This window comes from Rhineura floridana, chromosome 4 (assembly GCF_030035675.1).
Source record: "Rhineura floridana isolate rRhiFlo1 chromosome 4, rRhiFlo1.hap2, whole genome shotgun sequence".
Lineage (NCBI taxonomy): Eukaryota > Metazoa > Chordata > Lepidosauria > Squamata > Rhineuridae > Rhineura > Rhineura floridana.
In genome coordinates, this window is record NC_084483.1 from 134165725 (window position 1) to 134190931 (window position 25207).

Consider the following 25207-nt stretch of genomic DNA (forward strand, 5'->3'; position numbering starts at 1 on the left):
TGTGAGGAGCGCCGGGTGTGGCCTGTTTCCATTCCGGCCAGACGACGGCGAGAGGGCGCCGCGGAAGAGTGACCCGGCAGCGGCGGGAGAAGGTGCAGAGAGGGGCCTGAGGTTGGGCGTGGCTCTGCCTGCCTCCCTGCCTTGGAACAATAATTCCAATGGTGTTTTTGGTTGGTGTGGACTTGGACTTGTGAGTGTTCATGGTTGTGGTCTACGAGCAGGAGTTCTGGCTGGGCGCTTGTTTGTTGATGGACGCTGGTTGGGGCTGCTCTCAACGGAGCGAGGGATAGCTGAGACGACGCTATTTGATGCGTCTTTCCATCATTAAGGGCTCTGTTGGTCGCGGACTGGTTGTTTTAGATGTTTCTGTCTGTTGGACTGTGGGTGTAATGTGGTGGGTGTTTGTGTGATGTATGGTGTACTTGTCAGTGTATGTGGTGATGTGTCTATGTAATGTATGGTGTATGTTGTAAGTGTGTGTGGTGACGTTTCACATTATGTGCCTGGGAGAGCGGAATTACAGTCAGGAGGAACTTGTGGGGGCCCCAATCGGCGTAGTGACGGGTAGAGGGAGATATCACGTTGTGTGGAGGACAGGACAGGTGAGGGGAACACGGCCCAGGCAATTGACAGCTGTGCCGTGTTCTGGTCTTCCACACATCCGCAGGTATGCTCTGGTAACCTCTAGATTGGACTACTGTAATGCACTCTACATTGGGTTACCTTTGAAGACGGTTCGGAAACTTCAGCTGGTGCAGAATGCTGCGGCCAGAGTTCTTACTTGGACTAAAAAATCTGACCATATAACACCTGTCCTGGCCCAACTGCACTGGCTACCAATATGTTTCCGGGCCAGATTCAAAGTGTTGGTTCTTACCTATAAAGCCCTTAACTGCATCGGACCGCAATACCTGGTGGAATGCCTCTCCCGCTATGTACCTACCCGTTTGCTACACTCGACGTTGAAGGCCCTTCTCCGGGTTCCAACTCATAGGGAGGCCCGGAGAGCAATAACTAGATCTAGGGCCTTCTCAGTGGTGGCCCCCGAATTATGGAACGCCCTCCCTGACGAGATATGCCTGGCGCCTTCTTTGTTATCTTTTCAGCGCCAGGTAAAGACCTACCTCTTTGCCCAGGCATTTTAATCTTAATTTTAATTATAGTCTTATTTTAATCTTTGTCTTCACCTTGCTTTTAAAATGTTTTTATAGTTGTATTGTACCCTCATTCACCTGTATTTTAATGTGGTTTTATTCTGTTGTACACCGCCCTGAGAGCTTGTCGCTAAAGGGCGGTCTAAAAGTACAATAAATAAATAAATGTCCTATCAGCCAGCCCTCTGATCTCCGGATGCTGCTTTTTAATGCCAGATCGGTACACAATAAGACCGCCCTCATCCACAATTTAATTGTGGATGAGGCAGCCGATCTGGCATGCATAACTGAGACCTGGGTGGGTGAGCAGGGAGGAGTTGATCTCTCTCAGCTGTGCCCACCGGGATACTCAGTACAGCATCACGGTAGATCTGAGGGCCAGGGAGGGGGGTCGCTGTGGTCTATAGGAGTTCTATCCCCCTCTTCAAGCACCATGTCCATGTAACTACTGGTCTTGATTGTTTGCATCTTGAGTTGGGCCAGAGGGACAGATCAGGGATTCTGTTAGTGTACCACCCACCCCGCTGCCTAACAGACTCCCTGACTGAGCTGACGGAGGTGGTCTCGGAGGTCTTGCTGAGATCCCCTAGGCTAGTGGTACTGGGTGATGTCAACATTCATGCCGAGGCCATCTTATCTGGGGCAACTCAGGACTTCATGGTTTCCATGATGGCCATGGGACTGTCCCAATATACCACCGGCCCAACCCATGCGGCAGGACACACTCTGGACCTGATTTTTGCTACGGGACATGATGATAGTGATCTGTGTATAGGGAACCTTACATCAGTTCCTTTGTCATGGACAGATCACTGCTTGTTGAGGTTTAGACTCGCGACGACTTTTCCCCTCTGCAAGGGTGGGGGACCTATTAAGATGGTCCGCCCTCGGAGGCTGCTGGATCCTGATTGTTTTCAAAAAGCTCTGGGGAGTTTTCTGGCTGATAAGGCTGGCGCTCATGTCGACACCCTGGTCGATCTGTGGAATGCAGAGATGACCCGGGCTGCTGACGTGATCGCACCTGTGCGCCCTCTCCTCTGTAGAGCTCATACAGCTCCATGGTATACTCCAGAGCTGAGGGCGATGAAACAATGTAGGAGACGGCTTGAGTGCAGATGGAGGCGGACTCCTGACGAATGCAACTCTGCACTGGTGAGTGCTTACAATAAGACGTATTTTGTGGCAGTGCAGGCAGCAAAGAAACAACACATCACTGCCTCTATTCAATCATCTATCTCTCGTCCAGCGGAGCTTTTTCAAACTGTCAAGGGGCTTTTACATTCTGGCCCTAAGGACGTGATTGAATCTTCTAAAGCACGCTGTGATGAATTTGCCAAGCACTTCCAGAATAAAATCTCTTGCATCCGTCAGGACTTAGACTCCAATGTTATAGCAGTTGAATCAAATGAGGTCTCCGGAGCACAGTCTGGTCACGTTTTGTTGGATGACTTTCAATTGGTACAGCTTGAGGACGTGCACAAGGTGCTTGGACAGGTGCGTGCAACCACTTCTGTGCTAGATCCTTGCCCCTCTTGGTTAATAAAAGCTAGCAGGGATGGCACTGCCGGCTGGGCCAAGGAGGTGATTAATGCCTCACTATGTGAGGGAGTGGTCCCGAACTGCCTTAAGGCGGCGGTGGTGAGACCACTTCTGAAGAAATCTTCCCTGGACCCAGAAAATCTGAATAACTACAGGCTGGTAGCTAATGTGCCATTTCTGGGTAAGGTTCTGGAGAGGGTGGTTGCATCCCAACTCCCGGCTCTCTTGGATGAGACCGATTATCTGGATCCATTTCAATCAGGTTTCAGGCCCGGTTTTGGCACAGAGAAGGCCTTGGTCACCCTGTATGATGACCTTTGTCGGGAGAAAGACAGAGGGAGTGTAACTCTGTTGATTCTCCTTGATCTCTCAGCGGCTTTTGATACCATCGACCATGGCATCCTTCTGGGGAGGCTTGCGGATTTGGGAGTTGGAGGTACTGCTTGGCGGTGGTTCCGCTCCTATCTTGCAGGCCGTCTCCAGAAAGTGGTGCTTGGGGAGCACTACTCGATGCCCTGGGCGCTTCAATATGGAGTTCCGCAGGGATCAGTTCTGTCCCCCATGCTCTTTAACATCTATATGAAGCCGTTGGGTGCGGTCATTAGGAGTTTTGGAGTGCGTTCTCATCAGTATGCTGATGATACGCAGCTCTACTTCTCCTTTTCATCTTCCTCAGGTGAGGCTGTCAAGGTGCTAAACCGCTGCCTGACTGCGATAATGGACTGGATGAGAGCGAACAAATTGAAACTCAATCCAGACAAGACTGAGATGCTGTTAGTAAATGGATCCCCTGACCAGATGGATGTTCGACCTGTTCTGGATGAGGTTACACTCCCCCTGAAGGATCAAATGCGCAGCTTGGGAGTCCTTTTGGACCCGTCCTTGTCACTTGAGGCGCAGGTGGCCTCGGTGGCACAGAGTGCTTTTTACCAACTTAGGCTGGTGGCCCAGCTACGCCCATATCTGGACAGGGAACATCTTACTTCAGTTGTTCATGCTCTGGTAACCTCGAAATTGGACTACTGCAATGCACTATACGTGGGGCTGCCCTTGAAGACGGTTCGGAAGCTGCAGCTCGTCAAGAATGCAGCGGCCAGATTAATAACTGGAATCAAGCGGTCGGAGCATATAACACTGATTCTGGCCCACTTGCACTGGCTGCCTATATGTTTCCGGGCCCAATTCAAGGTGCTGGTTTTAACCTATAAAGCCTTACACGGCACGGGCCCGCAATACCTGATGAAACGTCTCTCCCGATATGAACCTACCCGTACACTGCGCTCAACATCGAAGGCCCTCCTCTGGGTGCCTACTCACAGAGACGCCCGGAAGGCAACTACAAGAAAGAGGGCCTTCTCGGTGGTGGCCCCCGAACTATGGAACACCCTTCCTGACGAGGTTCGCCTGGCGTCTACATTACTATCCTTTCGGCGCCAGGTGAAAACCTTCCTCTTTACCCAGGCATTTTAATGTTTTAATGTTCAATATTTTTAACACTCAATATATTAATATTTTAGTATTTGTATTTGATGTTTTAACAGACAGTGATATGATACATCCTTTTGTAACTTGATGACCAGTTGGTTTTTAAATTATATGTGAAGTGTTTTTATTTGATGTACACCGCCCAGAGAGCTTTGCTATGGGCGGTATAAAAGTCGAATTAAATAAATAAATAAATAATGTATTGGTGTATCTCAGGATGACTCGCAGAAGATCAATGAGGATTTCAGACTCCTGATTCATAATGAAAACAAGAAAATGACCACCCCACCATTATACTGCTGAAAAGAAGAAAATGGGGGGTAATCAGGAGTGGATTTTTGTGTGGAAATACTGTGAGCTCAGTTCAATTTTGGGACTCAAAACAAATTCCTGAGCTAAGAATTTACTCTAAGTGTATATATTTTGTGGCTTGCTTTGGTTGGTGGATTTTGGTTTTTTTAATAATAATAATAATAATAATTTGGTTGGTGGATTTTGGGTTTTTAATAATAATAATAATAATAATACCAAAAACCTGAAGTCTAACCATCCTGATCTAGAGTATTAGATCCTGATCTAGTCTAACCATGAAGTCTAACCATCCTGATCTAGAGTATTTGCCATCCTGGGCTCCTGCTGGAAGGGCAGGATATAAATCAAATAATAAATAAATAAATTAAACATTACAACCCTACAAGGCAGGTTTGTGTTACCACAAAACCATGTGATGCAGCTACTTCTGACAGCAGAAGAATGGGGGCAGACATTATCATGTGTTTGACCATCAGGTGTGTCTAATTTTGATTCATGACACTTGACACAGAAGGTAAGAGCTGCACAGAGATGAGCAAGTCCTCAATTCCCCCCCCCCAGTTTCTGGGTACACAGTAGAAAGGTGACATTGCTTTTTTGAGAATGCCTTCTTTGGCAATGTTTTGAAGAGCCTTACCTTTGCTATTGTAGTTTCATTCTTGCAAGCACTCATTTGAACCATGCTACAACAACCCTGCAAGGTAGGCCTGTGCCCATACAAATGATTTAGTGCAGGGATGGCCAGAAGATAGACTATAATCTGTTGGTAGATCCTTGGGAGATTTGTAGTCAATTGGCAAGTGCTTCTGGCTTCCAGTTGTTTAACAATAGCAACAAAAGGACACACACCCATTTGGAAATTTGACAACTGAAATTAAGAATACTTGTGGAAAGAAGGAATAGATCTGTGTGTAGAAAGACTGCGAGCTTGTCTCAGTTCTGATAACCCTGTGCTCAGCAACTTCTCAGAGACGCCATGTTCTTTCATATTAGATGCATGTCTTTTGCAGCTGGCTGTAGTTGGTGGCTCTTGGGGTTCTAGTAAAACACAGGGTAGATCCCAGACTCTGCAACAGCAGTGCTCTCTCAGTAATAGCAGGATTCCACTCACTGAATGGGGATGGGGCAAGGTGCCTGCAAGTTCAGGGCTGGTGGTACCACCATCCTGCAGCAGGTGGGCACATACCTGCAGGCTTGTGCTGCATTCCACCAAAATAACTCCAACCTTGCCATCTCTGTGCCACTGCCATTCTGCCCCCCCCCATGTATCACTGCTGACCTATGTCATCAAATTATTGGAAGAGTCCTGGCTATATTTCTCTCTCTTGACCTTTAGGAGAAAATATAAAGCACACAACAGAATTTACATTACAGTTGATTTCAATAGGTTTTAACAGACCAAGGAAGAAAAGTATAGTGGGTAATTTATATTGGATTTATAGAGGTACTGTAGTGTACAGGTTCTGCAAAAGCCAGTGTGGTGTAGTGATAAGAGTACTGGGCTAGGGCCTGGGAGACCTGGCTTCAAATCCTCATTCAGCCATGAAACTCACTGGGTAACATTTGGGCTAGTCACCTTCTCAGCCTAAACTACCTCATAGGGCTATTCTGAGGATATATTGGGGAGGTGCAGGACTACATATGCCACACTGAGCTCTTTGCAGGAAAGTTGAGACGTAAAGGAAATAACGCATTAAATAAGATTAAGGCTACAATCCTATGCACAATTACTTGAGAGTAAGCTCCATTGAACTGTGGAAGTTACTTTTGATAAGCATGCTTGGGATTATGTTGTTAAGATACAAGGGATAACTATTACCCAAAGTTTCTATTATTTATTGATAACTATCATTTCTGAGCAATGCGTTACTTAGCCATTAAGTTATTTTATTATTGCAGTTGTGACTGTAGCTATTGTTTATTACATGACACAGGGGGGTTGGAGCAAGTTTAAAGCAGACTTTTTGGAATCTATTTGTGGCACTGTCCTGAAGAGTAGGTGTACTGCTAGTAACAAGAAACAGTAAGAGTCACATGATGACACATAGAACATTTAACAGACATTATAAATTTTATAATATTTATTGATACATCACCTAGTATTTAAAGGAAAGGATTGAATTTAGAACTTAAAGGCTGTAATTCTATGTTCACTTTCACTTCAGGAGTAAGCTGTAATAAACTCAGTGGAACTTACTTCTGAATAAACATGGTTAGGACTGCACTGTAAGTTCAGATTCCTAAATCTTTCTCCCCATTCCCTTTACTAGATTAGTGGTACATTCTCCCACCTTCTCTCAAGATAAGTTTCACTTATCTGAACCCACAGGGGCTACACAAGTTCTGCTTCAGAGTCTTAGGGTCCATCCCCCCACCTTTTCTCTTTTCATTACCTGCTGTTCTTTCATCTCTTCCTACACTCCCCTCAAAATGATGCTGCAATCCTATCCCAACTCCAATTACCTGGGAGTAAGTTCCACTGAGCTCAGTGGGACTCACTTCTGAGTAAACATGATTAGGACTGTACTATGAGCAGACACATAGGCAAACTCCCCTCTCTTTCTCTGCCCCCCCAACTGTTTCTTTTAAGGGGCTGGAATCCTAACCCTTCTTACCTGAGACTAAGTCCCAGCAAACTGAATGGGATTTACTTTAAAGTAGGCTTGGAGTTAGGATTGTACTATGAATGTAATCAAACTTAATTTTGTAAAAATTAACAATGTAAACAGTCCTTAAGAACATAAGAACATAAGAAGAGCCTGCTGGATCAGGCCAGTGGCCCATCTAGTCCAGCATCCTGTTCTCACAGTGGCCAACCAGGTGCCTGGGGGAAGCCTGCAAGCAGGACCCGAGTGCAAGAACACTCTCCCCTCCTGAGGCTTCTGGCAACTGGTTTTCAGAAGCATGCTGCCTCTGACTAGGGTGGCAGAGCACAGCCATCATGGCTAGTAGCCATTGATAGCCCTGTCCTCCATGAATTTGTCTAATCTTCTTTTAAAGCCATCCAAGCTGGTGGCCATTACTGCATCTTGTGGGAGCAAATTCCATAGTTCAACTATGCGCTGAGTAAAGAAGTACTTCCTTTTGTCTGTCCTGAATCTTCCAACATTCAGCTTCTTTGAATGTCCACGAGTTCTAGTATTATGAGAGAGGGAGAAGAACTTTTCTCTATCCACTTTCTCAATGCCATGCATAATTTTATACACTTCTATCATGTCTCCTCTGACCCGCCTTTTCTCTAAACTAAAAAGCCCCAAATGCTGCAACCTTTCCTCGTAAGGGAGTCGCTCCATCCCCTTGATCATTCTGGTTGCCCTCTTCTGAACCTTTTCCAACTCTATAATATCCTTTTTGAGATGAGGCGACCAGAACTGTACACAGTATTCCAAATGCGGCTGCACCATAGATTTATACAACGGCATTATGATATCGGCTGTTTTATTTTCAATACCTTTCCTAATTATCGCTAGCATGGAATTTGCCTTTTTCACAGCTGCCGCACACTGGGTCGACATTTTCATCGTGCTGTCCACTACAACCCCGAGGTCTCTCTCCTGGTCGGTCACCGCCAGTTCAGACCCCATGAGCGTATATGTGAAATTAAGATTTTTTGCTCCAATATGCCTAATTTTACACTTGTTTATATTGAATTGCATTTGCCATTTTTCCACCCATTCACTCAGTTTGGAGAGGTCTTTTTGGAGCTCTTCGCAATCCCTTTTTGTTTTAACAACCCTGAACAATTTAGTGTCGTCAGCAAACTTGGCCACTTCACTGCTCACTCCTAATTCTAGGTCATTAATGAACAAGTTGAAAAGTACAGGTCCCAATACCGATCCTTGAGGGACTCCACTTTCTACAGCCCTCCATTGGGAGAACTGTCCGTTTATTCCTACTCTCTGCTTTCTGCTTCTTAACCAATTCCTTATCCACAAGAGGACCTCTCCTCTTATTCCATGACTGCTAAGCTTCCTCAGAAGCCTTTGGTGAGGTACCTTGTCAAACGCTTTTTGAAAGTCTAAGTACACTATGTCCACTGGATCACCTCTATCTATATGCTTGTTGACACTCTCAAAGAATTCTAATAGGTTACTGAGACAGGACTTTCCCTTGCAGAAGCCATGCTGGCTCTGCTTCAGCAAGGCTTGTTCTTCTATGTGCTTAGTTAATCTAGCTTTAATCATACTTTCTACCAGTTTTCCAGGGACAGAAGTTAAGCTAACTGGCCTGTAATTTCCAGGATCCCCTCTGGATCCCTTTTTGAAGATTGGAATTACATTTGCCACTTTCCAGTCCTCAGGCATGGAGGAGGACCCAAGGGACAAGTTACATATTTTAGTTAGCAGATCAGCAATTTCACCTCTGAGTTCTTTGAGAACTCCTTGCCTAGCTCTAGCTTCTCTAACAGAACTTGTGCTTTTCTAGGCAATCCTAACTCCACTTACCTGTGAGTAAGCCCCATTGAATTAAGTGAGACTTACTTTTGAGTAGATATTTTTAGAATTACAGTGTGAGCCCTCAGAATCTTTCCCCCTTCTCTCTCTTCACTAACTTTTTGATTACTGCTTTCTTCTGCCCTTCTCCCAAAATAGCATTCACTTGTCTGAGCCCACAAAGAGGCTTTAACTCCATTTAAATTTGTAAAACAAACTCTTTTTAAAAAAATCAACAATTTAAACAGTTCACTCCTAGCCCTAGTTTGCTGACAAGTCTCTCTCGCATTTTTAGGCACTCCATTTACCTGGGAGTAAGCCCCACTGAACTCAGTGTGATTCACTTCCAAGTAGACATTTTTCCTCCTTTCCTCCCTTCAAGCTCATTGCTAGCACACAGAAGCTCCACTCCACTTACCTGGGAGTAAGCCCCACTGAATTCTGGGGGATTTACTTCTGAGTAGACATTTTTCCTCCTTCCTTCCCTCAAGCTCATTGCTAGCACAAAGAAGCTCCACTCCACTTGCCTGGGAGTAAGCCCCACTGAACTCAGGGGGATTTACTTCTGAGTAGATATTTTTACAATTCAAATATGAATTCTCCAAAGCTTTCCCTTTCTCCCAATTTTTTCTCCTTCCTTCCCTCAAACTCAATAATTGCCAGCACAGAGGAGCACTGAACTCAATGGGACTTACTTCTGAGTAGACTTTTAAAAAATTGCAGTGAGTCCTTCAAAGCTCTTCCCCCCCCCCCGTTTTTTGCCTCTTTCCTTCCCTCAAGCTCATTCCTTGCTTCAGGCTGGTCTCCTTTCCCTCGTTCTTGCCCTTGCCTCCATTTTAGCCTTATTTCTCTTTCCCATGGCTCCAGCAATTGATGTTTCCTTGAGCTTATTCCTGATTGGCAGCAGCTCCTGCTGCTGCTCCTAGGACAAAGCCTCAGACTGTCCTGGGGAGAAAAACTAATTGCTCACGATTAGCTCCACGTGGACAGCATGCAGGGAGAATCAACACGTGAACAAAAGATGTCTTTTTTCAGGGTAACAGTACATGTGGTGATTTTCCAAATCGCCACGTGTAGACTCTTTCTCAAGAGCAGCTGTACCCAGGTACAGCGGGCTTCTGCCTGGGTACAGAGTAACGTGTGTATCCCCTCAAAGAAAACCCTATTCATAGGGTCATCATAAGTCAGGATCGACTTGAAGGCAGTCCATTTCTATTTTCACACATGATTGCACAGAAATAAATCCCACTGAACTCAAAAAGTATGCAACTGATCAAACCCACCCTCCCTTCTCCTTCCTATCTCCTTCCCCTTGCCCCTTCCCCTCCAATCCCCTCCCCCTCCAATCCCCTCCTTTCCCCTCCCCTCCTCCTCCTCCCCATGGTCAGTTTTACCTGTCTTAAGCATGATTGCACGGGAGTAAGTACCATTGAACTCAATAAGTATGCAAATTATCAAAACTGCCCTCCCCTGCCCCTTCCTTCCCCCCTCTCCCTCCAATCCCCTCCTTCCCCACCCCCCTCCTTCTGCTCCCCTCTTCCCTCCCTCTGCTCCTCCCCCATGGTTAGTTTTACCTCTTCTAACCATGATTACATAGGAGTAATCCCATTGAACTCAATAAGCATGCAAATGATCAGAACTGGCTTTCCTCTCCTTCCCCCTCCTCTCGCTTCCCCCTCCTTCGTCCTTCCCTGCCCACTCCAGCCATCCCTCCCTCCCCCCCGATCAGTTTTACCTATCCTAAGCATGATTGCACGGGAGTAAATCCCACTGAACTCAATAAACATGCAAATGATCAAACCTCCTCTCCCTCCCCTCCTGCCTGATCCCATCTGTCTCCTCCCTTCTCCATCCCCTGTGGTCAGTTTCACCTATCCTAAGCATGATTGCAGGGGAGTAAATCCCACTGAACTCAATAAGCATGCAAATGATCAATCCATTCTCAGCAAGCTTGCACAGGATCCCATTTCTTACCTCCCGGATTAAAAAGCAGGGAAATTCACTAACAGGCAAAAAAAACCCTTGCAGTTTAAGAATGTACCTATAGCCCACAGATATTTCTATCAAACTTTACAAAGCAGGGAAATTGGGCAGCTATAGTGAATGCCTCAGGGGAGCAGGAGACCTGACCTCCTCTCTGAGATATTAGACTGCCCTACAAATCGATGGGGCCCCAAAGAGCAACTCCGAGCTCCGAGAGGTCACAGGGCGAGGAAGGGCAGCTACTGTGTGTGGGGATTCCCAAGCCTCTTCAGTCCCTGCCCTCCTTCGCGCCTCGGTCTAGTGCCGCCCTGGGGAGCCCCTCCTCCTCTTGATTTCTTTGCCTCCCATGGCGCTGCAGTCCTCAGTAGCCTCTCCGTCCGTCCCTCCCTGCAGAGGCGGGCTGCAGAGCCCAGCAGCTAGCTCGCAGTGGCATCTTGCTGGTGGTCCTGGGCCACTTGACCTTGGTGCTGGGGGCCATCGTCCATGGCTCCCTCCTGCGCCATGTGGCCTGGCCCATGCACACCATCACCTCGGAGTACGCCGTGGCTAATGTTGTTGCTGTGGCTTCTGGGCTCTTGAGCGTTGCTGCCAGCGTCCTGGTGATCCTGGTGTCCCGGAGCTTCTCCCACCGTTACCTGGACACAGCACTGGTCCTCTGGCTTCCTTCCTTCTTGATGGCAGCAGTGGAAGCCGGTTTGTCTGCCTGGTGTTGCACAGCCTCCCTCTCTCTCTGTGGAATTGGCCCCTCTTCAGCCTCCTACAAAGTGGCCCTGCTTCAGGCAGCTGCCCCACAGGAGGTGGCTGCAGAGGAAGGCTCTGAAGGGGAGACTCACCACCAGCCTCTGGTTGAAATGGATGAGGAAGAGTGCTGCCTTTGAGGGTGGAGGGAAGAGAGCGACCCACTTTTGCTGCTACACTGTCCTTCATGTTCTTGAACGGACAGATGGGCTTGTGTTCAGGGTGCAGAGCTGGCCAGGCAGGAATCTCCCCCAAACTGTTTTTTTTAAAAAAAGTGTTTTTAAATTTGTATATTTGTTTTTAATGTTTTTAATTGTTGTAAACTGCCCAGAGAGCTTCAGCTATGGGGCGGTATACAAATGTAATAAATAATAATAATAATAATAATACAAATTTGTCAAAATGCAAACACAATTTGGGTCTTTCACAGTCCAATCCACTTGCTGTGTAGCTTGGAAGAATTTGGTAACGTGCCTCTGAGCATATGGTGAGTGGTGGCAACACCTGCAATCAGCCCAAATAATAGAAAGAAGACATGTGCTGTGCTGATCTTGTTTTAGCAGGGAGGAAGCAACATTATTAAGATAGTTGATATAGTTCAGATGGTTACTTTGAATATGTTTGATTTACTTTGCAATTTCAGTGAAGTTTCCTATAGGAAATCATTTTCTTTTGCTTCTATTTCTGTGAATATATGAAGTACAGCAACACTTTGCAAATTTTACACTAAAAAAAGTCCAAAATTAATTGTGGAATAATGGCACTGACTATTCTGCAGAATAGTCTCCAGTGGACATCAGGAGTGTCTCAGTTTGCACAAGATAAAACAGTGGGAGGTGAAATATATTCTAGGTGTGCTCTATGTTTTTAATTAACCATGCCCACCTTGACTTAAATGAAGTGGTTTAAACATAGCAGCCTGAGAACATGCATCTTGGGTAGGCTAAGTTTGTTTTTTCCAACAGCTAGAGTCATTGCTGAAGTAGCAACATATTGTAATCAGTCTGATTTTACATCAAACTGCAGTTTCAGATTCAACTGTTAATGCACCCAAAATAGAAATAGAACATAACCTCCAATTTGAAACACAAAAGGCTGTCTTCACCATCATATGACACTGATGAATAAAAAGGCTTTGAAATTAATAAAAATAAATTTGATACAGATTTCTAGGATGAATAATGAGAGAAATAACATTTTCTAGATTAGATTCTCTGTAGAAACAATAGTAATACAGGAATGAAGCAAAATAAGAACACCAACAACAGGGCTGGCCCCAGACATGCCGGGGGGCACCAGCTTGCCCTGGGCCCTGGCATGCACGTGTGCACACACACATACACTCATGTGCACTCCCAGGGCCAGCCCCAGACACACTGGAACCCTTGGGCAAAAGCCTGCCTCAGGCCCCAGTGCTCCCCTTCCGCGACTCGTACACGGCGAGAGCTTTGGGACTTCGCCATTCCCTTCCTTAACTTACCTTGTTCTGCGGTTGCACACGCAGTGGTGCCCTTAAGAAAGATGGCGGCTGAGGTTTCGCTAAGGAGCTGAAGCCTCTGCTGCCATCTTGGTTCATGGCAGGGATGCAAGCACATAGCACGCATGCGTGCCATCAGCCAAGATGGCGGCAGAGGCTTCAGCCTCTTAGGAAAACCTCAGCCGCCATCCTTCTTAAGGGCACCGCTGCGTGCGCAACCGCAGAACAAGGTAAGTTAAGGAAGGGAATGGCGGAGCTCCAACGCTCTCGCCCTGCGATCCGCAGCAGCGATCCTGCCGTGAATCGTGGAAGGGGAGCAGAGGGCCCCCCAGGGGCTCCTGTAGTCTCAGGGGCCATCGGGCCAGTGCCCCACCTGGCTGCCCCTTGCAACCGGCCCTGACCAACAAACATACAAAAATGTAATTCTCCGTCTTTGGAGATGGCAGGTATTACCACCACTCACCATATGCTCAGAGGCACATGTTACCAAATTCTTCCAAGCTACACAGCAAGTGGATTGGACTGTGAAAGACCAACCCAAATGGTGTTTGCATTTTGACCAATTTGTAGGGCAGTCTAATATCTCAGAGACGAGGTCAGGTCTCCTGCTCCCCTGGGGCATTCACTATAGCTGCCCAATTTCCCTGCTTTGTAAAGTTTGATAGAAATACCTGTTGGCTATAGGTACGTTGTTAAACCGCAAGGTTTTTCGCCTATTAGTGAATTAGCAGTTTAAACGACAACACTTATTTGCAAATGTTTTTGGATTTCTAATTAAATGCTAAAGCTCAATGTGTTTTGCAAGTTGAGCCAGTGGAGTCAGAAGTAAGCTCCACTGAGTTTAATGGAGCCTAATTCCAACTTGTAAGTATGCATAGGATTGCAGTCATACCACATGACCAACCAGGGATGACAAGTCGTCAAAAGTGAAGATCTTGACTTGAGTACCTCCTCCCTCCCTCCCCCTCTCTCTCCCCCCCTCTCTGAACAACATATATTTTCTCCTTTCACTTCTGTTTCACCTGTGTTGTTCAGCAGCTGGTTACTTATTTATTTTATGAAGCTGAGTTTTATTAAATAAAATACATTTAACTTTAAATTTATAGTTTTCATCTGAAACCCAAAAGGGAGAAAGCCCAATTAAACTTTTGATTTTCTATGATGCAAAAATAAGCAAAATTCTCTCTTTAAAATAATTTTTGCAAGTCCTGTCTTTTATAAATGAACTTTGTTTTTGTCTTATAGAGAAGAAGTTGAAAGAAAATATTCTCAACTACATGGAAGTGCTGGAGGAAAAACTGCAAAGGTAAAGGATTTTTACAATGTTTAGAGAATGTATCATTTTTAATCTGTTACCTTCTCTAAGATCTCTAGTGTTGGTGCTATCTACATTTTTTTTCTGGATATGATTCAAGGGACTGGTTTTGTTGTGAGCCAAGCAGGGAGGGGGCGGATAGACGAGGTTGAAACAGAGGATGAGGACTTGGACGGGAACCTGGGGAGGAGGCAGATAGCTGGATGGACTCACAGGGTGCCCCAGCCCCCATCTTAGACAGCTCAGCCCCTTTAGTTCCTGACCCCACTGTGGAAGCACCACCGCTGCCAGAGATTCAACCTTGCATGTCAGAAGTTTCCCAGCTGAGCGCTGCCCAGCTTTCTCCACCCAGACTGGCAGCTAGCAGCCCCCCTCTGTCAGAGACAGAAGCTAAGACCAAACCACCTTCGCCCTGTGCTCGGAGGTGTTTGAGTTGGGAAGTCCAAGCTGAGGAGGAGCCTGGACGTGTGCGCGAGATCCAAGCCTACTTAAGGGGACTCAGAGGGGGAACCCAGTTGCTGAGTCAACACCTTAGAGCAGTGATTCTCAAACGGTGCACCGCAGCACACTGGTGCGCCGCAAGAGGTGACTAGGTGTGCCACGAATATTATGAAAGCATATTTTTAAAATGAGTAGAAACCCATTTGTATAGAGATTTGTTTTTATTCATAGTTTAAAATATATTAATATATTTTAATTTTGTACATGAAGTGTGCCAGAAAATGTTTATATGTTTTACAGTGCGCCGTGAACCAAAAAAGTTTGAGAACCACTGCCTTAGAGCCATGGAGACATGTTTAGTCAGTGTTAGTTCAGGGCAAAAGTTCCTAGAAAGCATAGTTAGGTTAATGAGGTGCACTGCTTTTGATGTATCTATAACTTTAATGAAAAGAGAAAAAACCACAGACACGTCTGAGACTGAGTCCTTCGACTTCGGGCAGGACAGGTTTGGACCTATAAGGCTCTTGAAAGCTTTGGTATAACATGCCTTGTTATAGTAAATTGCTTTTGTTACTGGTCCCTTCCTGACAAACATTAAAAAAATGTTTTGAATGGTCAGAAATCTTAAGATTTTTCAAGGTAGTGTTCCCAAAAGTGTGAAGTAGTAAATCTCTGTGGAGGGATTTGGCAGGGTTATAAGGTAATCACAGCCCCCTTCCTAATCATACACCTACTTTTTCTGTGAAGTAGGAATTGTGTGGACTATGCACCTAAAGTTGTAGCCTGCTATGAGTCTGGACATGTTATGAGCTTGCCATTCCCTTTTGGATCTTAAAGAATACTTTGGACTAACCAGGTCTTGCTCTCTACTTTTCTACTTTTTCCTTTTGTTGGCCTATTATCAGTTTCCACTTTACATGAATTTACCTTGGGAAAGCTTAAAGATTGTTTGAATTTTTCAGAAATGTTGACTATGTCGCGAAAGGAATGGGGAGATGTTTTCTGCTATTTCAGATGTACATCATTCTGTCTATACATTGTACCAATGGTTTTGTAATTTTGAAAATATTCAATAAAAATTAATTTAAAAAACACACAAGAGGAATGCAGCTACAGCATTGCAAGGCATTTCCCACACATAACCAGAGATGTAAAATCAGATGCTTTTGTATCAAGGTGAGTAACAGGGAGAAAGCTATGTAGAAATTATTCTCATTCACAGCATTGAGGAAATAGAATTAGCAGTGCTTCCATTGGGCTTCATCCGTTCCAGGTACTGGGTTCTGGAATTGGTTAATCTCCATTTTACATCACACCAAAGTATCCTTGTCAAGTTGAGTGTCATTTTGCTCGTTAAGAAAAGGCATAGGCATGGGGAGAATCTTTTGGCTCAAATTATGGCACAACTCTATATGAGTATTTAGCTTTCCTGGCACTACTAAGGCCTGTCCATTTAAATAGTGCTCCTGCCTGTCGCTTTATAGACTAGTAGGCCTGTTGGGCTTTGGCCAGGCCATCTGCTGCTGCTCTTACCCTTTTGGGGACAGTGTCAGGCTTGATATGGAAGGACTCTCTTTCCTATGCCATACTAACAGAAAGTTTGAAGATGTCTGTTTTACTCCTTGTGAAAGAATATGGCCCTAAAATCTCCACATAACATGGGGTATTGAAAAATGTTTCATATCTAGTTCCCACTGATCTTGCACTTGGCATATTTTACCATGGCTCATTTGTATATTGTGCCATGGCTCAATGGCTTCTGCAAACTTTGGGGTTACCTTATTTGGGGCTACAAACCTTGGTTGTATCATATCATTGCCCATTTGATTCTGAAGAACTATGGAGATCATGAAGAATTCTCATCTTTATATTTCAGCTCTAAAAATAGAAAGCAAGAAAACAATATTATTGTTACTTTAATCCTTATTCAGAACACTTTGGGTTTTTCCCCTCTGAGCTGCTGCTGAGATTAATGTTTAATCTTCTAGCTTTGAAGAGCTCTGGTGTTTCCCTCAAGGCTTGTTTGCCTCTTAAAAGGCTTATCACTTGGTGTTGTGTTGCTTCTATAACAGGATAATCTTAAGTATTTACAATTTTAAAAATTCCACAGATGATACAGTTTATAGTTTTGAAAGGCTTGGGCTCTGTAATGAAACATGTGTCTTTAATAGTAAATGTAGAAGTCCTCACATGTTCTGGGGGAGATCAAATTATTTCTGGTTTCTCTACTGCAAGGACAGAGAACGTGTGACCCTCCAGATGTTATTGGATGAACTCCTGTCAGCTCCAGCCAGCATGGCTGATAGTCAGGGATGACAGGAGTTGTAGTTCAGCAACATCTGGAGGGCCACAGGTTCCCTACCCGACCCTTAAGTAGCATGGTAACTAAGTAGCATGATATTTTATTCTGTTGTTTTTAAATGGTTTTCATTTACTTATTGACTTATGCTCATAATTCCAGTTATCGATTACCATTTTTTTCTCCTAGCAATCAGCGTTGTGCAGCCACTGAGAGCACTTAGTTGACATTGGGCTTGTTTTGAGGGGTTTCCCCTTCAGGGTTTTTTTCTCCTATATATATATATTTGTACTTATCCACACCTTGGGGTTATCCCGAATCTGTTGATACCTCCCTCTTTCTTACATGTGGGTTGTGCTCTTTTGGCTACATAAGGACCAGCACTTTCCTCTTGAACACTGGAATTTAGTTGGTCCAACAACAAAACATTGCAAGAGTATGAGTCTGGAGAGGGAAGCCTTTTTCTCCCTTCTCAGGCATGGTACTGGCCAGGGTGAGTGAAGAGCCAGGTGCCTACTGATGAGAACACAAGTGAATGGTTTTGTGCTTTTATATCTACGTGTCTCTTTTATATCTCTGTGTCTATTAACTATTCTGTTCTCATTGGGTTGTTTGGGGGATTTCTCCCCCCCCCCAGATTTTTCTACACGCAAAATAGTGCTTCTGCAAACCTTAGGGTTATCTTTTATATGTGGCTATTGTCTTGTTGACTACATAGGCAACAACACTTCGAGTGTTTAATTGGAATTAGAATGTAAGATGATGTGAAGTTTCCACCATTGTTTGCAAAATCTAATTGTATAATAGATAGAATCTCTGGATTCATTGTACCTAATATCATAAACAGTGTGTGTGTGTGTGTGGGTTCCTTTCAAGTGCAACATTTGGATATATACAATCTATCTAAAATCCAAATATTCTGATACTAAAAGTTTCATGGATTTAATTCATATACAGTAGATTCATGAGCATTTAATTCTTTCACACATCTATGATAAGAAAGGAAAATCAAATAAAAATCTCAAAAGAATTAAGATCTTTTCATTTTGTTAAAAGGGTTATTTATTTATTTATTTTCTTTATTTTTCTTTTACACTGTTTTAAAAGTCTCTGGACTCCCCCCCTCCCCCAGTTTTATTGTCTGCTATATGTGTAAAATTCTTGGTGTCTCTCCCTCAAATGTGATTATTCTTAGAGAATATAAAACCCCTGAATAATCAACAGGCTTAACTGTTTATTTTAAGCACCTGTATGAGTGATCATGGCCAGGATGGCACCACTGTTGAAAACTCTGATTATATACAGTACATATTTCCCTTTTAAAAATAAATTTAGCACTTTTCATTCATTTACAAATCTTGAGGATGGCATCTGTTGGGTGCATAATGGTCCAGAAACCCTTTCATGCATCAAATTCAACCCACACTTCAAGGTAATCTGGCATATGTGGATGTTATTCACGTCCCCTGCCTCTCTAACCATAACTGATCAAAAGCGCTCATGGCAATTATCAGTTTCTACAACATACATCTGACACATCTGACACACATAAATGAAGTGTTTGAATCTGCCATATCAGTTAGACAGTTAAAAGTTGTAGGAGTAGAAACTAAAATTTTACAAATAAAAATCTGTTTACAAAATAGTCAGGTTGGTTTCTCAGTTGTAACACTATTGTGTTTGGCAAATTATTCACTGTCCTATTTTAGTCTCTTCCCATGCTCAGTCTTTTAAAACTTGTTTGTTATTTCTTTAATAAACATGTATGCCACATTTCAGGGCAACCCCCCCCCCAGGCAGTTTACAAACATAATTAAAACAAAATCAAACTTTTTTAAAAAATGTACTAAACACTCCAGTCACAAAACAAAAAACAGCAGCATTTAAAAACTCAACACTTTCCATAAAATGCAGGTTGAAACAAAAAGTGTTAAAGCACCTTTTAAAAGTTAACAAAGATGAGACCATACATGCATCCTTTGGAACAGAATTCCAGATATATGGAACCACCACTGAAAAAGCCCTGTCTCGAGTGACCCCCAGTCTGATGGACCTTGATGTTGGGCCTGTGAGCAGGGCCTCTGTGACCAATTTTACAGCATAGGCAGGTTTATATCGGTGTAGGTGATCTTCAGATTTATTTATTTATTTTTTATTTTATTTATTTATTTGTTTCATTTTTAGACCGCCCATAGCTAGTAGCTCTCTGGGCGGTGTACAAAACAGATTAAAAATACAATATTATAATAAAATCAATCACATATATCAACAACAATATTAAAATAAAACGTAGACATAAACATTAACATTAAAAACATTAAAAAGCCTGGGAGTACAGCCAGGTCTTAACCTGGCGCCTAAAAGAAAGCACCGTAGGCGCCAGGCGTATCTCTTCAGGTAAGCTGTTCCACAATTCGGGGGCCACTACAGAAAAGGCCCTAGATCTGGTAACAATCCTCCGGGCATCCTGGTGAGATGGTACCCGGAGGAGGGCCTTAGATACTGAACGAAGTGAACGGGTAGGTTCATAGCGGGAGAGGCATTCCACAAGGTACTGTGGTCCCACACCGTGTAAGGCTTTATAGGTCAAAACCAGCACCTTGAATCTGGCTCGGAAACAAATAGGTAGCCAGTGCAAACGGGCCAGGACAGGTGTTATATGCGCAGACCGATTGGTCCTCATCAATAGCCTGGCTGCCGCGTTTTGCACCAGCTGAAGTTTCCGAACTGTCTTCAAGGGCAGCCCTATGTAGAGTGCATTACAGTAATCCAATCTAGAAGTTACCAGGGCGTGAACAACTGAAGCGAGATCGTTGCTGTCCAGATAGGGGCGTAGTTGGGCTACTAAACGAAGATGGTAAAATGCATTCCGAGCCACCGAGGCCACTTGAGCCTCAAGCGACAAGGAAGGGTCAAAAAGGACCCCCAAACTACGAACCTGTTCTTTCAAGGGGAGTGTGACCCCATCTAGAACAGGATGAACATCCACCATCCGGGCAGGGAAAGAGCTCACCAACAGTGTTTCAGTCTTGTCTGGATTGAGTTTCAGTTTATTAGCTCTCATCCAGTCCATTATCGCGGTCAGGCAGCGGTTTAGCACATCAACAGCCTCACCTGAAGAAGGTGAAAAGGAGAAATAGAGCTGCGTGTCATCAGCGTACTGATGGCAACGCACTCCAAACCTCCTGATGACCGCACCCAGAGGCTGCATGTAGATGTTAAAAAGCATGGGGGACAAAACCGACCCCTGAGGGACTCCACAATGGAGAGTCCAGGATGTTGAGCAATGTTCCCCAAGCACTACCTTCTGGCGACGATCCACTAAGTAGGAGCAGAACCACTGCCAAGCAGTGCCCCCAACTCCCAACTCTGCGAGTCTCCCCAGAAGGATACCATGGTCGATGGTATCAAACGCCGCTGAGAGATCAAGGAGAATCAACAGAGTCACACTCCCTCTGTCCCTCTCCCGACAAAGGTCATCATGCAGGGCAACCAAGGCTGTTTCAGTGCCAAAACCGGACCTAAAACCGGATTGAAACGGATCCAGATAATCGGTTTCATCCAAGAGCGCCTGGAGCTGACCGGCGACCACCTGGCTCCAAACCATTTAGGCCTTAAGATAAAAACCAGTACTTTAAATTGAGTCTGGAAAAGAACAGGCAGTGATTATAAGTGGTAGAGCATTGGTGCAATATGTTCAGAACACCTGGTTCTCACAGGTATTCTAGCAGCTGTATTCTGTACCATATGAAATTTCTGAGCCATCTTTAAGACTTTTAATGTGAGATATTGCTGATATATTTAATAAACATTCACAAGAAAATGAGATAATATAAATGTGTAAAATACAGTACAGAAACATTTGTGTATTGAGAATTACTTATTCTGGTCTAATGGGTTCAGACTAAAAATGGATTTCTACAAAATTGTACTTTTTTTGCAAAACTAGACCTTATAAACTACATACACAAATATTTAAGTATTGCATAAAAGAATAATTGAATATATATGGCCACAAAAAACCTTGAAAGTACAAGAATGGCTGCCATAGATGTTTTTTCATATTGATTTGAAGCATTAAAGTTGCAATCCTGTACATACTTACTTGGAAGTAATAAACTCCCCATCAATCAACTCAATTGGATTTATCCTGAGTAGGGTGTTAGGATGTCCGTTTAATTTAATGGAACAATTAATAGTATAAGAAAAGCCCTGCTGGATCATATCAAAGGTCCCTCTAGTTCAGCAAGCTATTTTCTGCAGTCCCCAACAAGATATATCTTTGGAGCCCACAGACAGAATGTGAACATAATAGCTGTTCTTTAGCAAGTATTATAGAGGGACATATTGCCTGAAATTGGAGGCTGCATATTAGTAGACATTAAGGGTCCCCAGATATGGTTCCCCGGATATGGAATATTCTCCTTCAGAAAGCACACCCTAGTGCCATCATTAATATATTTTCAGTGCCAGGCAAATACTTTTTTTGTTTATTTAATCTTGTAAGAGATTTTCTTGTTTTAATGTTATAATATTCTTTAACCAGTACTAAAATTATTTTAGTCTCTGTTGACTAGATTGCTTTTGTGCTTTTACGTCAGCGGATACGTTTAGAGTTGCATTGTGCTACTATGATTATTGGCTTTTAATGTTTGATGGCATTCTAAGATTTTGTTAAGCTATTGTTTTATTTGTTCATAACTCAGAGAATGACTCATTATAGGAACAGGAAATGGTTCCAGACTTGAGGGGAATAGCAAAAATGAGGTTCCATCATTATAAACCTCAACATTCTATAGCTTATGCAAATGGTATTAGTTGGGCTAATTAACTGAAACATGGTATACATGATCTACCTGATGAGGTCCACAAAAATGCCAAGCTGATCTGATAAAAATTGTCACAGATACAGAAAGTTAATAGTGCTGAAATTGAGACTTTGATTCCTCCCCCCTCATTTTTAGGAAAGCATATCCAGTTTTGCTGATGGCTACTGATGTACTTTATTCAGGCTTGTTGTGGACCCCACACTTTCATTGATTTGGTGAAATTCTGATTAGCGGTTTAAGAGTTATTAGGATTTTCCTACCCCCAGAGCTTGGAAGATTACTTTTAAAAAGTAATAAATTACAGTTACAATTACTTGGCCCAAAAAGTAGTAATTACCGTTACAATCGCAATTGCTCTAAAAGTAACTGATTACTTTACTTTTTCTCAAAAGTAATCACTACAATTACATTTCAGTTACTTTTTTAAAAAAACTCCTACAAGGTGCTGGCCTTGGCTGCTGCACATCTAAGAAGCCTAAAACAATATTAAAAATAAACACACACACACAGGGGGTAGTAGAATAAAAAACTTTTATCCATAAGATTAACATAATGGCATAACAGAATCTCACATCCCCCCAAGCAATGAAGATACCCCAACACTTGAAGATTAACATAATGGCATAACAGAATCTCACATCCCCCCAAGCAATGAAGATACCCCAACTCTTGAAATCAAATTTTACACTTGAAATGCTTTTATAATATGTTTCTGTTATGTCTCAAAAGAACAAGATGCTCAAAGAGCATGTCAGACAAGGAATGTCTTTTTACAGTCATTACGTTGCCACCAGTACTGAACAGGCGTTCTACTGCGGCGCTTGAAGGCATGCCTGTGTTGTGCTGCAAAAAACACCGCAGCACACGTGGAAAGCCATGGAGTGATGACACTTCCCTGCTGGGAGACCTCAGGTACCTCACCAGTTCCTCCTCAGCAGTGTCCACTGCTGACTTCTTGCCCAGGGGCAGAAAGTTAAAGAAGTCATCTTCTAAGTCATCTCCTTCCTGGTCTTTATCTGAAGACTGATCACTGTCCTCATTAAGTACACCGATCTTTATTTCAGCTTTCAACAAGGCTTCCATTGTGTATCTAAGAAAGAGAGAGGATATGTTAACACATATATGTTAGGAAACCATCATCTGCTCTTCATTTCCTGATGCTTGTCATGTCCCCTGATTCAGGGTCCAGCCTGAGCCTGTGGATGATGACATGGAAGGTAGGAAGGTGACCCAGTCACCACACTCATGGGGCAGCACAGCAGACCCTTAAGGATTACCTGCAGCAACCCAAGGTTGTGATGAGGAGCCCCAGGAAGAAAAGGCCCAGCCCCTGCCTACCACCTTAAGCCCTCTGATGCCTCCCTTGAGACAGCATTTCCCTTGGAGTAATCCACCCAAAGGGCTTCCCTAATGTTCTTACTTGTTGGTATGGGTGGTGGCCTGACACGATTCCAGCCAATCTAGTTTGAAGCGAGGGTGTAGGCAGGCTGCCAGAAGAAGCCTCTTGTCCTCCCAGATAGCTGCAAACTGCTTTCTTAGGGCTTCGCGCACACCTCTCAGCAGCTGAAAACAGTATGTGTACCTCTCAGGTTTGTTTTCCAGTCCTTCTAACTTGCGGTCCAGATTGCAGAGCGTTGGTAGCAAATACCCCATGAACATGCCGTTCTCCCGTTGCAGGATATCTAGGGACTGGGCTAGTGGCTCCATAATCTCTGTGTATTCCTGTACCACTTCAATCTCAGCAGCTGTGATCCTGGACAAGGAGCAGCGGTCCATTATGGTATGCATTTTTAGCGGCACAGTTGACAGGAGCTCATGTAGTTGCTTCAACGCATCAAAGGTGGAATTCCACCTGGTCTTATTCGGTACCTTCAGATACACACCACATTGCGCATGGATATACTCAGCAATCTGGGCTGACTGGTTCTGCTTGGACCACAACTTGCTGCACTTTCCCATCAAGGAACGAAACTGTTTCTTGAAAGGACCAAGAAGACTACTTTTGGAGGAGTCAGAAAGCATGGCCTCTATGTCTTGTGTTGCCACAAGGTTGAGGGTGTGGCTAGCACATCTCTGGTGTGGTGGTAAAACAAAATCCTCTCCTGAGTCTGCAGCTTCTTCCTCTGCCTCAGGTCCTGTGTCCAGGATCTCACAGATAGGCACAAACTCCACCTCAGCCTCCTCCTCCTCCTGGTTATCACCATCATCATCACCGGTGCCTGCAGCTTCCACTGGTTCTTTGGCCATGAAAACTCTGAACGCTTTCACAAAGTTGGAGCCATTGTCTGTAGTAGTGCACATAACTTTGTTGTGGATCCTGTACTGCACATGTACATCATGCAGTGCTTTTGAAAGGACATCGTATGTATGGCGCCCCTTCAGACGCTTACAAGCCAAGGCCCCGACCTCACGTTTCAGGGTAATTGGGTTGATCCAGTGGGCTGTTACCCCAAAGTAACTCTTCTTGCCATTGGTCCAACAATCTGCAGTGGTTGCTATATATGCCACAGCACCCATTCGGTTTGCAAGAGTTTGTCTCATGTGGCATGCTCTCTTCTCAATTCTGTCTCTCAGAGTCTTGGCACATATGATGGTGAGATCTTTGGGGAGTCCAATGCGAACCAGATTAATGAATGATGGATTGTCCACAGTCTGAAGTGGTAATGTCTCCTCTACAATGAAATCAATGATTCTCCTGTCGAGATTGCTCTGGGTGACAGGCTCCCTGCCAGATCCCCACCTCTCAAGGGTTGTCTGCTGCTGCTTCAGCATTTTGGGAGGAGGGGTGTCATGCATTGGTTCAGGAAGGCCACGTCTCCTTGCCTTTATTGCTTCTTCAATTGCTCTCAGCTTCTCAGGGTGTGCCCTCTGAGGAAGAAGAACAAAGCATGAATCCAAGAAAAAATGGAAGAGGAACTTCACAATTTAAGCATAAATAGACAATGGACACTGTTTGAGGACCAGCATGACAAAGGCTTACCTCAAAATGTTTCTTCACATTGGATGAGGAGGAAACAGCTGATCTCAGATTTTTGATCCTTGGAAGGCAGTAATTGCATCGTACAACAACATTTTCCCCACTCTGGCTCACAAATGTACAAGCTTTCTCAAAGCCAAACCATGGTACTTGCTGTTCTGTAGATGTGGCTGTGGGCAACTGGCACTGCTTCATGCCCTCCTCCTCCTCATGCACAGGGCCTCC

At 44.2% G+C, this 25207-nt stretch overlaps 1 protein-coding gene across 1 annotated transcript in view; it reads left to right on the forward strand.

Annotated features, from left to right (window-relative positions):
- The window catches only part of DISC1 (DISC1 scaffold protein), a 289457-nt gene that overhangs the window by 212227 nt on the left and 52023 nt on the right, over window positions 1-25207 (forward strand). The window contains 1 exon segment of the mRNA XM_061624495.1: window positions 14367-14427. Within this exon segment, the coding sequence (XP_061480479.1) occupies window positions 14367-14427 (61 nt within the window).